The sequence below is a fragment of the Schistosoma haematobium genome, chromosome 1, assembly GCF_000699445.3.
Source record: "Schistosoma haematobium chromosome 1, whole genome shotgun sequence".
Classification (NCBI taxonomy): Eukaryota; Metazoa; Platyhelminthes; class Trematoda; order Strigeidida; family Schistosomatidae; genus Schistosoma; species Schistosoma haematobium.
Window position 1 is genome coordinate 14,340,756 of NC_067196.1, and position 13,577 is coordinate 14,354,332.

General features: G+C 32.3%; 1 protein-coding gene across 1 annotated transcript in view; it reads right to left on the minus strand.

Annotated features, from left to right (window-relative positions):
* The window catches only part of UBR4 (Ubiquitin protein ligase E3 component n-recognin 4), a 128,786-nt gene that overhangs the window by 61,588 nt on the left and 53,621 nt on the right, over positions 1–13,577 (minus strand). Inside the window, exons 34-41 of the mRNA XM_051208646.1 lie at positions 12,406–12,986; positions 11,715–11,841; positions 10,003–10,408; positions 9,044–9,421; positions 8,259–8,379; positions 5,590–5,997; positions 3,847–4,193; positions 973–2,085 (exon numbers count right to left, since the gene is read on the minus strand). Of these exons, the coding sequence (XP_051073210.1) occupies positions 973–2,085; positions 3,847–4,193; positions 5,590–5,997; positions 8,259–8,379; positions 9,044–9,421; positions 10,003–10,408; positions 11,715–11,841; positions 12,406–12,986 (3,481 nt within the window). The remainder of the gene's footprint in view (positions 1–972; positions 2,086–3,846; positions 4,194–5,589; positions 5,998–8,258; positions 8,380–9,043; positions 9,422–10,002; positions 10,409–11,714; positions 11,842–12,405; positions 12,987–13,577) is intronic.

Sequence of the window (13,577 nt, forward strand, 5' to 3'; positions counted from 1 at the left end):
TCCGATTTTTATGACTTAATGTCTCTGAGTTGACCGATTCCATGCTTAACAAGCACTAGTAACTTTCACACAATTGTTAAGCCCCCATTGACCCACGATTCCCCAGCTTCTCTGTTTGTCCTGGCCTTGAGTCCATTAGTAAGCAATTGACCTCCACCACATTATATTTCAAGCACACGTAGTGCATATACAGGCATACCAGACCACATTACACCATAAAATGCAAAATAACAACTACACATGATTAAGCCAACAAAGTCGTGCGGGAAGGGGAGACTAGGAAAGGAAAACTGGCAACAGATTGCGAATAGAAAGTCGAACAATATTAGTTAATGCGTTAATCAAAAGCTTATAATAAAAAAACATAGGTACATAATAATCCAGTTCCTTAATAATTATGTATTAAGAATTCATTAAATAATTAGTTATGCAAATTATCATTACTTTAATCTTTGTTCTGATATAACACTTTCATTGACTTCTTTCTCTATGTCAAACTTGTATTTTTGTTGTATTCACGTTAAGAGAATGCAACTTAAACAGAATTATTTAGCACTCTATAATTGTAATCTATGACTTCGTTCTAACAATTAAGTGTATGACATGATCCGTGATGGAATATTGGGTTTTATGATCTTATTATTATGATTACACTTGTCCTACATCATAGCTATTTCTTCCCCTTATTTAGTTTCACAAATTTGTTTGATCTGCAAATTAATTCAAGTGAACAATGTAAAGTAATTATTTCAATACATACAAGTTTATGTGTATTGAATATTAGAAACTTTCTCAATTGAAAATGGTGAATTCTCCTGCTTATCACACTCAACCAAAAATATTCAGTCTGAGTTCAAACTAGCATAGTAACTTTTTTAACTTAATAAATAAATTTTAGTCATTAGAACAACTAAAACTTGACAGTGTTTCTGTAGAATAGAAAAAAAGAAAATGTTACATGTTACTACTTACTAAAATATTACTATGTGTTAGCATTGTGATTAACAGTTTTCCGTAATAATTTAAGAATTCAATATTCAATGGTTTAGTCTGTTTACTATGGTGATGATTATTTTCACTAGGCAGTTCAATTAAACTTGTCATAATCAACTCATCTAACTTCTTATTATCATCACCATCATCATCTGGTAATTGGTCGTCTATAATTGTACATAAAAATAGTGTATATAGTGAACGCGTTAATGGATTCATAAAGCACCGAATGGATTTATTATAATAAGACTTTGGTCTTAAATCCAGTGGAGATGACGACGACGACGATGAAACTGACAGACAATCTTTACAATTTTGTAAATTTTTATTAATGACTGAAGATAACTGAGCTACATCCTGTTCTAATGTTAAAGAAAACAAATCAAATTTTGCAGACCAAATAGGATCGATAATATGCGATGTATTCGTAGGCACTGGTAAATTAGAAATAAATAAATTGAATAAGTGATTTATAACTGTATAAAATGAAATATTATCATTTGTAGATTGATAATGTTGGTGTTGATTAGATAACCACCTAATTAAATGCAGTGGATTGATGTGTAGAAAATGATAAATTTCCATTGAAAATTGTCGAATTAAACGAATTGACTTGATAGTTAAATAATGTTTAGATATCATATCATCAACATTAGCATCAGTGTTACTCATGTTATCAGTTAATTGTTTCCATGAATAATTCAATGGATGATATAGAATTTCATTTAGAATACACTCAATATTGTTAAAATTATATGTATAGCAATTATTATTTGATATTTTCAATTCTTCAATATTTAGAAAACGTGTAGTCATAAAAGCTAACTGATAAAGATGCATTGATAAACTAATCATCAGTGTCGGTTGAATATTAAACAGATTACAAGTTGACGAGTTCAATAATGATATCCAATTGAGAAATTTCATTATTTCTACAAGTAGTATATTTAGACTGGTAGGAGGCTTTTTTTCATTTTCTACTGTTTGTCTAAATTGAATACTACCATCGAAACCACCAGAATTATTATTGTATTTATCGAAAGTTTTTCTTAAACTGGACAAAATTATCTTGAATCCAGTTAAATTCGGATTCTGAATAAGGGAGAAAAAAAATATAAACGACAAAATTAGGTAAAATATATTGCATACATCTCAAATTTGATAAGAATCTACCTAAATCCAACTCGATAATCAAGTACATGTCTAATATTCAATATTTAGTTGATTTATGATTCGTTAAGAACATGAATTATTGCAATATGAAGATAGAAATTGCACAATGTTAACCGATGACAAACGCCTTGAGATATGTGAGTGATTTCCATTTCCCGATCTCCTACAACATGAAATGACACTGCTACTTGAGACCAAAAAATAAAACTGGATTAGTGATGGGCTTTTTGACAGGGGAACGGAATCACAATACCCAATTGGCAACAGCTTCAAACCACAAACGTCCTTGTTTTGACTAGTTGTAGATATGGTTCCTCTGTAAATAAAAAACACTACAGATAGTGACTGGAATCCATCGGCAAAAGTGGGGTGCGATGTTTTTAGAGTCAACCATTTCGCACCCATCCCTTTAGAACAGAACAGCGTCGTTACATATGGTGGGCGTCCGATGAAACTACATTTCTGCCATCACACCTCTATAAATTTGGCATTATGACCGTCCCCGGATTCATTTGTTCCGTATTTATAAGGCATTACCAAGGATGACCGAAATTCATGTTTGATAGTGTTAGTTCCACCTTTCTCTGACCTACTTGTCTGACATAGTACGATATAAAGAAAGGATTATTGGAACTATCGAAGATCTAATAGGTCATTACGGTAGCCAACCTTGATCACTATTTAAAGGGAGCAGCTAAGGTTAGGTGGCATTGTGTTAGTAGATACTAATCGCTACAGATAATAGAAACGTATGAAGTAACACAGATAGGCATATTCATTGAAAGTGATCATTGATATTGATTTATGATCTGTGTTTTTAACCATTATACGATATACGATCAAAACGTTTCTGATCCTCTACCAACTGATCCACTATTTTAAAGTCTAAATCACCATAGTTGATTACCATATACTCGATAAGGTGTGCTGAAACGAAGTAGTTTGGAGAATGAGTTTCGAAGTTTTAACGGTCACAAGGTGTTCTTCACGTTCAGAAATATAAGAAATTCTTTTAAAAAATATACCAAGAAGTCAGATAGATTGAAAAACCTTATGAACATTCAACGAATATAGTAGATAATATGCACTAAACAACCGTGTTGTACTGGACAGTGAAAGATACTAAATCGGAAAAAGGACAATGATGGCTTTATCAAGAAACTGCATTGGTTCACTAATGTACTGATTATTCAAACAAATCGTACCATGAGGTGCAGACGTCCGGGTTGAGACTGTTGATAAAACTTTAATGTATGGTCGGAGACCTTAAGTGGTGTAGCTTAAAAAAGATTGATTGGTATAAGTGTATCCATTTTCATCTTACTCCAAAAATCCTTTTTTTTTATTAATACACAATTCTAATTTTTGATTATATTAATTTATAAACAACTTGGTTGAGAGTCCTGTTAATTACCTCTCTTTGTGTGCAGTTATGATGCATGATAACTTTAGATGTACGTAATTATCAGGGCCTACATTAATGGTGACTGGAATACTAATTGGCATGACTTCACTGTCTGATATACAGATGACTAACTGTATAACATACCGTTGGCAGAAAATATGAATATAATGAAGTGATACACAGAATTATCATTAAATCTAAAATAATGACAAAAAAGCAAAGAATGGATTACAATTCAATTCCTACATTCAAAATATACCGTACACAAAACTCACATGTTCAGATTTTGAGGTGATACCCATATTAACTATCGCACACAACATGTTAGCAATTGAAGCTGTCAAACCACAATAATCACGAATCAAACATAGTGGAACAGAAGACAATGGTGATAATGTAGTCAATAATGTAGAATTATCCATTGAGATGAAATGTGAGCAGTACATTGAATTTGACAATGTAAATATGGTACTTGGTGGAGGTGGAAATGGTTTTGAGATAGAGAGTTGTGGTAAACGAGAATGTGATGTTTTCTTACTATTGCTTTTATGATCGTTACAAACTAATTCAGTTACGAAACCGGTACCGAACAAGCGATCAAGTCTGAAAGCTAACGACTGTTCTGTAAGTGTAAAATTACAAAATGCAATTAAAATCTATAAGTACATGGGGGATAGAGGTAATACGAATAAATATATTTGTAAGCAACCATTCCAAACATGTACATACTAAAACACAAATGGTTCTAAAAAGAAACAATGTCTTTATACTTTGGATCACTGGATGCTCTTAATCAAACTATCATGAAAACTCAGAAAGGGAGGGTAAAATTTTCCTCTTGACATAGGAATCTACGGAAGTGAGCACTCAACAACCCACCTGCGATCAAACCGAAAGTCTCGCAGTGAGGGTTTAAACACCATGACCAACTAGTCTACATGTCTAACTTCAATGAATTCCATATAAAGCAGGACTGCCATATAATGATATGGGTGATATTTGTCTCATGCCCAATACCGTTAAGTTAAAATGGTCACGAATTCTTTTACTGAATAAATCATAAAGCAATCAAATTTTTCATGATGAAAAATTGTGATTTGGAAGAAGAGTATATTTATGACTACATGAACTTAGATATACCTATTGAGTTTACATACATTCAAACTAACTTTTAAAAACAAAAAATTAAATTTATAGGTGATTATTAAAAGTAATTGACTACTTATAGTAAGCATCATTGAATTTGATTCATTAAAGTAACGAAAAAAATACCAGGTATTCTAAGGCAATAATACATTCTAGAAACCTGAAAAAAATTCAAGCGTCACACACTATGCCACCAAATCACTATGAATTTGAATTTTATAGGCTATATTCTTAACTACAGTTAATTAATGATAACTCAGTGAGACGACCATTCGACACTAAAGATAAGTACATGCCTTACTAGTAGATCTTGTAGCTGAAAAACTATATGATACTAGGATGTGACGAAAAAAATTCTCCACAAAGTATCAAACTAACAAGTAATTATTAAAATTGTTTAACAGTGTTCTATCTCTGTTTCCATCAATTAAAACAGCCTACGAAAATAGCCTCATTGTCTCAAGTTTCGTGACCTTCGTTCAATGTCTATTTAGTAATTCGTTCACTCATAAAAATTGTGTTGAGTAGAAGAACGATGTTCAAATACGGCAAGCTTACTAAAAACAGAAAGACGATATCACACTGACTTGGGATAATAATCGACTAAGAACAACGGGACAAGACGCTTGATAAGTTATCAGTATGATAACCATCATATAAGTTCAGTTGGTGCATTTACTGAATAAACTGGATATTTCTTGCATTTGTAAGTATTAAAAATTAACGGTAACTTGATGCCTCCAAAGATTAACTAGGCGAAACAATATCGCATCCACAGAGCATAACAAATAATAACCTAACAGATTCGAAAGAATGAGAGTATGAAAAAACTGAGGTAGCAATCAATACATCATTGCAAACAATTAACTTACCAAAAGCGTTATTCATTTTATCAAATTCTTCCGAGTCGATAACAGCATCACTTAAATTTTCATGCATATCATTATCATCATTATTATCATCAATATTGCATTCACCAATAATATCATCATCATTATCATTAGTAGTAGAAGTAGTAGTATTCTTCAAAACAAATAAATCCATTGGACCTTTAACTTTCTTACTACAATTACTCTCATTCAACGGTAAGGTTTGTAATTTCTTTTTAGACAATTTATCAGGGTTCAAGTGGTGATTTGTATGTATCAACTGTTTTTCACCTAACAATTTTACAGTTGGACTTGAGTGCGATGATAAAGATGAAACTAGATCACGACCAATAGAATAAACCATGATACAATCGATACATGTCATATCTTCAGGATCATCACTAGTGCCAACTGTAAAGTGGATATGTCATGCATATAAAAAAGACAGATGATGAAACAATTATCGAAATGACATGAAGTTTATAAATATGTATGCATCCTGTGTAAGAGTTCAGTATAGAGATATCATGAATAAGAACGGTAAATCTTAACGTATTGTTAGAAAAACAGTAAGCAGTTATTGTAAATGAACACTATATGGAAGAAACACTAACGTTACAAGTGTTTTACACAATCAATAAATATATAGAAGTATTCTGAAGGTATCTCTATGTGTAAGTCGAACAAACAACATATAAATTTGTCAGTAACGCTGTAAAACATCTATTTTCTCGAACACTTATGAGGAAACAAAAAGTTTTCAGAAGTTCCATGTTGTTTCTGGTTACAGTTAGAAACAGATGTTTAGCAATGAGGTTTGTGATGTAAGGTCAAGTTTAACTTGTGGCTTATATACAGCCTACATAGAAAGAATCGAACATTTGATAAGTTAAACATTATCAATTTAACCCAACGATGACGGAATATACATACATCACCTAGATGTAGTTCTCTGGTTTCAGTACAAACTTCGGAACAAATTTATGGTGAAGTTGATGTTTTAAAAGACTATGAAAAAAAAGGATGGCGATGAAAATATTATTCTGAAGATGATCACAATTCTGAACGCGCAAACTATGATAGTAAGCTCATACAAAAGCGGATATTATAGCTGACTATTACAAACAAGGCAATTACTCCCATAAGTGACCAACACTTTTGCAAACATCAATAACTATTGATATCACATTAAATTCTTAATATTATAGGAGGAAAGGCATAGGAGGTATATAAGAGATTTAAAAACCGTAAATAAATGTTATTCAGTAAGCTATGTGAAATATAATAACAGTTATGAGAATTTCCATAACCCATATTCATTGATAATAGTTTTACAAACACTGAAAACCGGGAAGGACTAGGTAACTGTTTCTTTATAGCAAGTCACTCCATGGCAACCTGAAAAAACGAACTCTCCAGGGACCGAACCCAAAATCTTCGGTTTCGTGTGAGAACATTTGACCTTTGAACCATTGAGTTGAGAGAATTAAGCAAAACAGGAACACAAGTGAAGATAATATTTACAAATGTTTGAAGTAAACAAGGTAGAAATGATTTTTATTATGACATAATCATTCAGTCAGTCGTTTTGAGTAGTGTTGGAGGTGTGAAAGCGGTTATCCATTCCCGATAGGCAAGCTCAACCACCACGTTAAGGTAGCAGCAACGGTCAGGATGTAATCATTCAGAGGATAGAGTTCATAAATGACTCATTCACACACAAAACTATTTACCAAACAACATATTCATATGCATGAGTTTGCTGTCAGCTAATACATGTGTACATTAAAGACAGTTGAAAGAATTTTGTAAAGATTGCTTTGATATATACGTTACTTTTGCTATAAACTGGTCATAGTTCAGGTATTGATAGAACGAAGGAAGCAGTGAACAGCTGTATCATTCTCATATAGGACTCGCTTCCATTGAATTCTCATGAACCAACAGGAGATAGAACGTAGAAAATTCAGAACTCGGGACTAAGACTAACCATCAGAAATAGTGGACCGGTGTCAAATAGTACAATTTAAGCTTCCATTAATTAGAGATACACCATTATCAGTTCGAGTTGATATTCTATGGAGCCGATAACCTTATTACTACTGATGAGAAGTTGTTCAACTTAGCACCAAATTATTATCAAGTGTGAACAATAATAAATAAGCTGCTAACAACCTTAAACTGCATTATTCAATTAAAACTGATATAGAAATAAAAATACAACTGATTGAACTCTGAAAAGTGATTACTACTATATTCCACTAATCCTTTGGTGCAGATAATACTTTATTTATCAGAATTCAACAGGACGATTAGACCGAGTGACCCGATATTCCGTGCATTATGTTGAGATTTTTGAGTAAATCGTTATGTCACAGACTGTGAAGCTGGATAGAATCCTATAAAAAGAATCACTTCTCTCAGAAATGTACATACACCTTGCTGATGAGTATCAACCGACACGAAAATTAGGTCTTCTAGTATTACTTGTTGAGTACTCAAAACCACCTAACATCCCAAGAAGAAATATTGCAGTACGATAACTACGTAGAAGAATGAGGTTATTAAAGTTTATTTATAAACTTTTAACTAATACTTGTATTATTATGATTAACATTAATTCCAGGTAGCTCAAATTAGAAAAATAATAAGTATAACAAAGTTAAACTTACCAACAAGTTGTAAAAATTCACTTGACTTTAACATTTCACAACGATACAACGGTAAATCGATTGTACGCCCTGAAGTCATTCCAGGGTAGGGCAATGGGACAAATATAGTTCTATTGAATAACTAAAAATTAAAGTGAAAGTGTAAATAAATGTTAGATCCGTTTATTACGAATCCATTACTCATAAGTAACCAGCTCATTTTATTGTATCATTGATTAATGTTAAACTAATTATTCGCTAATTGCTTGATATAATTCACATCTGTCTCACCGTGTTGAACTGGTCGTTTTTCGACTGTCGCTGCTTAGTTTATCAATTTGAACATGAAGTTTTTTTTACCCTAAGCTATTTATTCTCTGATGTGAAAACATTTATTATTTGTAAAGATTCGAGTATTAATATTTTGAGAAGCCGAGGCAGTTTTCTGACTTTGATCAAAGTTAGATGTGTCATTTCGATGAATTTAACACTAAGAATGAAAATTCACTAAAAAATGCAGATCCCAACAATAAACATTTAAATTTAATTGATTCGTTATGTAACAAATTAGCCATAATATTGTTGAATGACAGAGCAAAGTAATTGACAGGAATTAATGAACAAGATTTTCGATGGCTATTATGGCTACCTAATGATGAGGTGCAATACTGATCTGAATAAAAACACTAACAAAAACCATGGATTTTGTCTTATTTACAGTCATGCCTTTGGTGATGTTGAAAATAAGATTTTGTAAGATACGCTGAATATGACTGGAAAACAAATAGAAAAGAGTTAGCGTATACCTTGAAAAATCTTGGCCATCGACTTGTATTCTCATCGATTGATGATGGTGATGATAATCCAGGCAATGTTACACGGAGACCAGCAATTAGAGTATCATTAGAACGACGATTATAAATGTCAATAATATAAGCTATATGCTGTTGTGATTGTTGTCCAATAGATGTAGATGAATCTTTTGATTTAGCATTCAATCCAATTGATGCGCTCGATAAAGTAGAATTTCTCGACCCAACATGTAGTTTGTCATCTCGACAGTAATTATTAATAAAACGTGTGCAAGTACCAGCACCAGTGACTAGATTCCCTGGTGTCGTTAAACGCCGTCTTAACTGTTCATAATTATAAAATTGTAAGAGATCTGGACCACCAAAATCAATCTATACATCAATTAGTTTAAGACAGAAGAAAAAGCAACCAAGAATATAAGTGAAAAATAAAAGGGAAAGAAGTGATTTGCAAGCGATTATCAGAAATTTATGCAATAATGTTTTCTGCAAGTTGCAACTCATTGATAGTATGAAAGACATGATGTGAAACTTCTGGTGTAATTTTCGTTACTAACGAAAATTTGAGTCATAACCGTCAATAATGCATACGAAAAACGTTAATAAAAGCATGCTCCATATGTCGTTCATGATAAAAAAAATAACAATGTTACGGATTTTTAGCAACGAGATCTATCATCATACGATAAAATAAATGATTATGAATCTAGTTTGGTGGCTGACGAGTTAAACTTTCGACCTTCAAGTCCCAATTTCAAGTTCTGCTTATCTACAACGGTCTATGCAATCAGAGTATGTCAGTACTTCACACCAAAAATGTAGATTGAAGTCTATTACACGAATCTATAATTGATAAATAAGTTAGTTATCTTGTAAACCATAAAAGTCAACTACATCCAGTCGCGACAAAACCAATCAAATAAGCTTCAAGAATTACAAACAAGTACACATACTTCGTGGGTTTCGGATACATGTTCGAAAAAGTCAACAGGTAAAGGACCAAATGCCGGTGATTCAATAAGATATTTCTGCAGTGTTTCAATCGTGTTTTCATCAATGATTGTTAAAGATCTCTTTCTAGGAACTGGATTCTGCTGCTGGTTGGAACATCTAAAACTTCCAGATAACTGATAAAATGACGTTGTTGCCAAATCCCATAAAACACCTTTCGGCAAATTACAGAGTAAAGAGTCGATCGAATTAGGACCATTTGATAAGAATCCACGACCAACTGATATAGGTTTCTCAGAAAAATCATTTTGTAACCAATATTGTCCAGGTAGTACAGATAAATGATAATTAGGCGTTTTTTCTTCAGGTTTACACTTGTTTATATTCTTCGAAGTGTAAATTGAAGATCTAGGTGTTAAACAATATGTAAATTGAATAAAACGTCACCAGATTGAACGCATAAAATTAAACTACTTTCAGGAAGTCAAGTAGTTGAATTATATACAAATAAAAAAGAAAAGTAGGTACTTTTCGAGTGTGTCAAAGACTGCTGTATAAAAAAGACAGCTTGTTTACCGTTACAATAACAAATTTTGGTGAGAAAATGGGGTGATTAACAATCTTATAGGCTAAAGAAAAAAATTTAAATGAATGGGTGACTAAATATACTGCATTTCTATGCATCTTTTGTACACGATGTACGTGAATGAAGCAATATGCTAAAGTGAATTAAAACCTGTAACGTTTTGTAGGACGCTGATTTTGCTATGGCTAGAGACTCTAATCAGTATCAAGTGCTATTTAGCCAATTAGACCTATGATGTATATCACGTACTAACAAACTGAACAGCAAAGAAAAGCCAAAATTTTAAAGCTCATTGGTCCTCAAGCCCCACCTTTTAACCCAGTAGTCAATCAGAAGATATAAATAAGACACAAATTAGTTCTCTGTTGTATCCAACTCAATTATGACACAAAACACACGGAATAACATACTGAAAATGTCTAACTAGACAGTAAACAAAACAAGGAATCAGACTGAGAGCACAATAATACCATAAGCGGTAGACAGTACCAAACAAATTAGCAATAATTAAGAAATAGTAAAAAAATATAACGAAAGTCGATAAGACTCCTGAAAGCCTGCAGTAAAAGAACGTACAAATGCAGTCATAAAATTATCTACTAATTATACAATAAAGATATAAATATTAGTTTCGAACTGACCAATATTCGTTCCGTTAAAACTTGATATATATATATATATATATATATATATATATATATATATATATCACGTCATCATATATGAGAAGTATTGCCAAAATACATATTTTCTGAAAGACATAATCATATAATGACTTGATACAGATTAACTGGCTAAGATCGTAATTCCTACCAGCAAACAAGATAAGAACCAATCAGAAATTAGTATTGCTCTAATGTAATAGGTACCGATGAAATTTAAAAATTGACAGGGGGTCAACGTGTTAATTAGGTAAGTGTAATTATGAAATATGTCTACAAAAAAATAAGATTTATGTTTATTTATATTAACAAAGAGATTAAAACAATAAACAAATATGGGATTTATAATAAAATGAAATAAACTACTGATTAGGTTTCACATTTTAGCCAATCTTTTCAATCAATGAAGTTTATTAGTAAGAAAAAAGTTGAAGAAATAACAATATATAAACATCGATAAACACACCTTGGAGCAGAAGCATTGACTAGTAAATGCCCATCTGATGTTAATAAAAATGTTAATGTGCGACCGATGTATTCTGGAGAGCCAAACCAATGGAACGAGAATGAATCTAATAATTGAGTTGAAGCAGCTAGAAATTGATGAAATGAGTTATTGTTAATATCAATATTATTTTAAGAAATTAATAGATTAAAATTTTCGCAACAGATAGCCTATGAACATATTAAATACTATATACCGATAAAAGCATATATTTTCTAAGTAAAGTGATTTTTGAAATATCGAACTTTAATTATATGAATTAAGATCAATTAGATAGCCAATCAAAATTAAGAAATATTGGAAAGCTGTTTCATTCTAGTAAAAGACTTATTTCCAGTGCAGATCCGTGATCCTATCGGAGAACAAACCTATGACCTTCGTTTCCTTCAATGAGCATTTAACCTACTGTTTCGTAGGCTGTTACTTAATGATACAATCAATCCAACTACATTCTAGTGTCATTGGAAAATAACTGCCTCACAGATTTGACATAATTAAACTTCCTCGGTCATCGTTTCTCGCTAGTAATCTCGAAAATTACGTTTCAGAATAAGTTACACACGCATGGGCTGTATAATATCTTAAGTAACAAAAACCAAATAGTAAACAACTAAAACAAATATGAAAAATAATGCTAAGGTAGAAAACTCACATGACATTTGCCCTGCTTCAGACCTATCTAGGTTATGGACATTTACGTTCCCGTTTAAATTATTGGTGGCAGTAGTAGTAATCAGCGTGGTAGATGTAGTGGTAGCAGTAGTAGTAGTAGTATTAGTAACACTACTAATAGTAGTTGTTGTTGCAGTTGTCGTGGAAGATGGCAATAATTTGCTTGTTGTTGTCGTAGTCGTCAAATTTTTTATGGTTGAATCATGAATATTAAATAACCGTGAACTAGGATGAATAAATAAATGTTGCATCCATATTTGATCTGGTTCAAATGCCATTAGAAATGATTGATGCTGTAAAGACGAATTAGGTACCAGTGGTATTTTAGATTGTGCGCTCACCAGACCTGGATGATCATCTATTTCTGTCCAACGATATAATGGACCGATACTGGGAATTATTGACTTTTGATTTGGATGAGTACATGATAATGATGATGACGATGATGAAGTTGACTGTTGTAATGACGGATCAATAGCGGAATGAGCTGCTAAAAGTAACGAGATCAGAAGATTATCTGAATCTATATAAGAAGTTTCCGGATGAATCACAGGTGAATTTCTGCAACAACAGAAATTAAAAAAGCAACAAATAAATTAGTATGACCCGAAAACGTAGGTCAATGTCTAAATTTTCAGTCAATCATAATCAACCGAGAGCCTGATGTAAACGTGCGTCAACCCGAGTTGCACTATTAAAGTCATACCATGAAATGAAATTAACAAGAATAATAGCAAACGAGATCGAAATAATGTAATAACGATGGTAATAAAAATAAATCAACGTTGAGAATATAGTGGGAAAAGAGGGAATGCAAACGTATATGAGAATATTGGGACTCATGATCCAGAAAACGATCACAAACAAACGCATTTTCACCACTATAATTGATTCCGAGCTATATTACCCGACCACTGATAGTGGTTATCGCGTAGGTCCTGCCAGGTACTCTGTATCTACCATCATGTGTCAGACCAAGAATCAGTGACTTCATGAACTGGCGCCACATTTCGATTTGATTGCGCCAAGCCTTCTTCCATTCTACTTTTACACCAGCAAATAAATATTGCTAAAGAGGAAATTAGTATCAGATCTATAACATCATCTATCATAACAAATACTATTAAACGGAAATTGCGACATACAAACAAA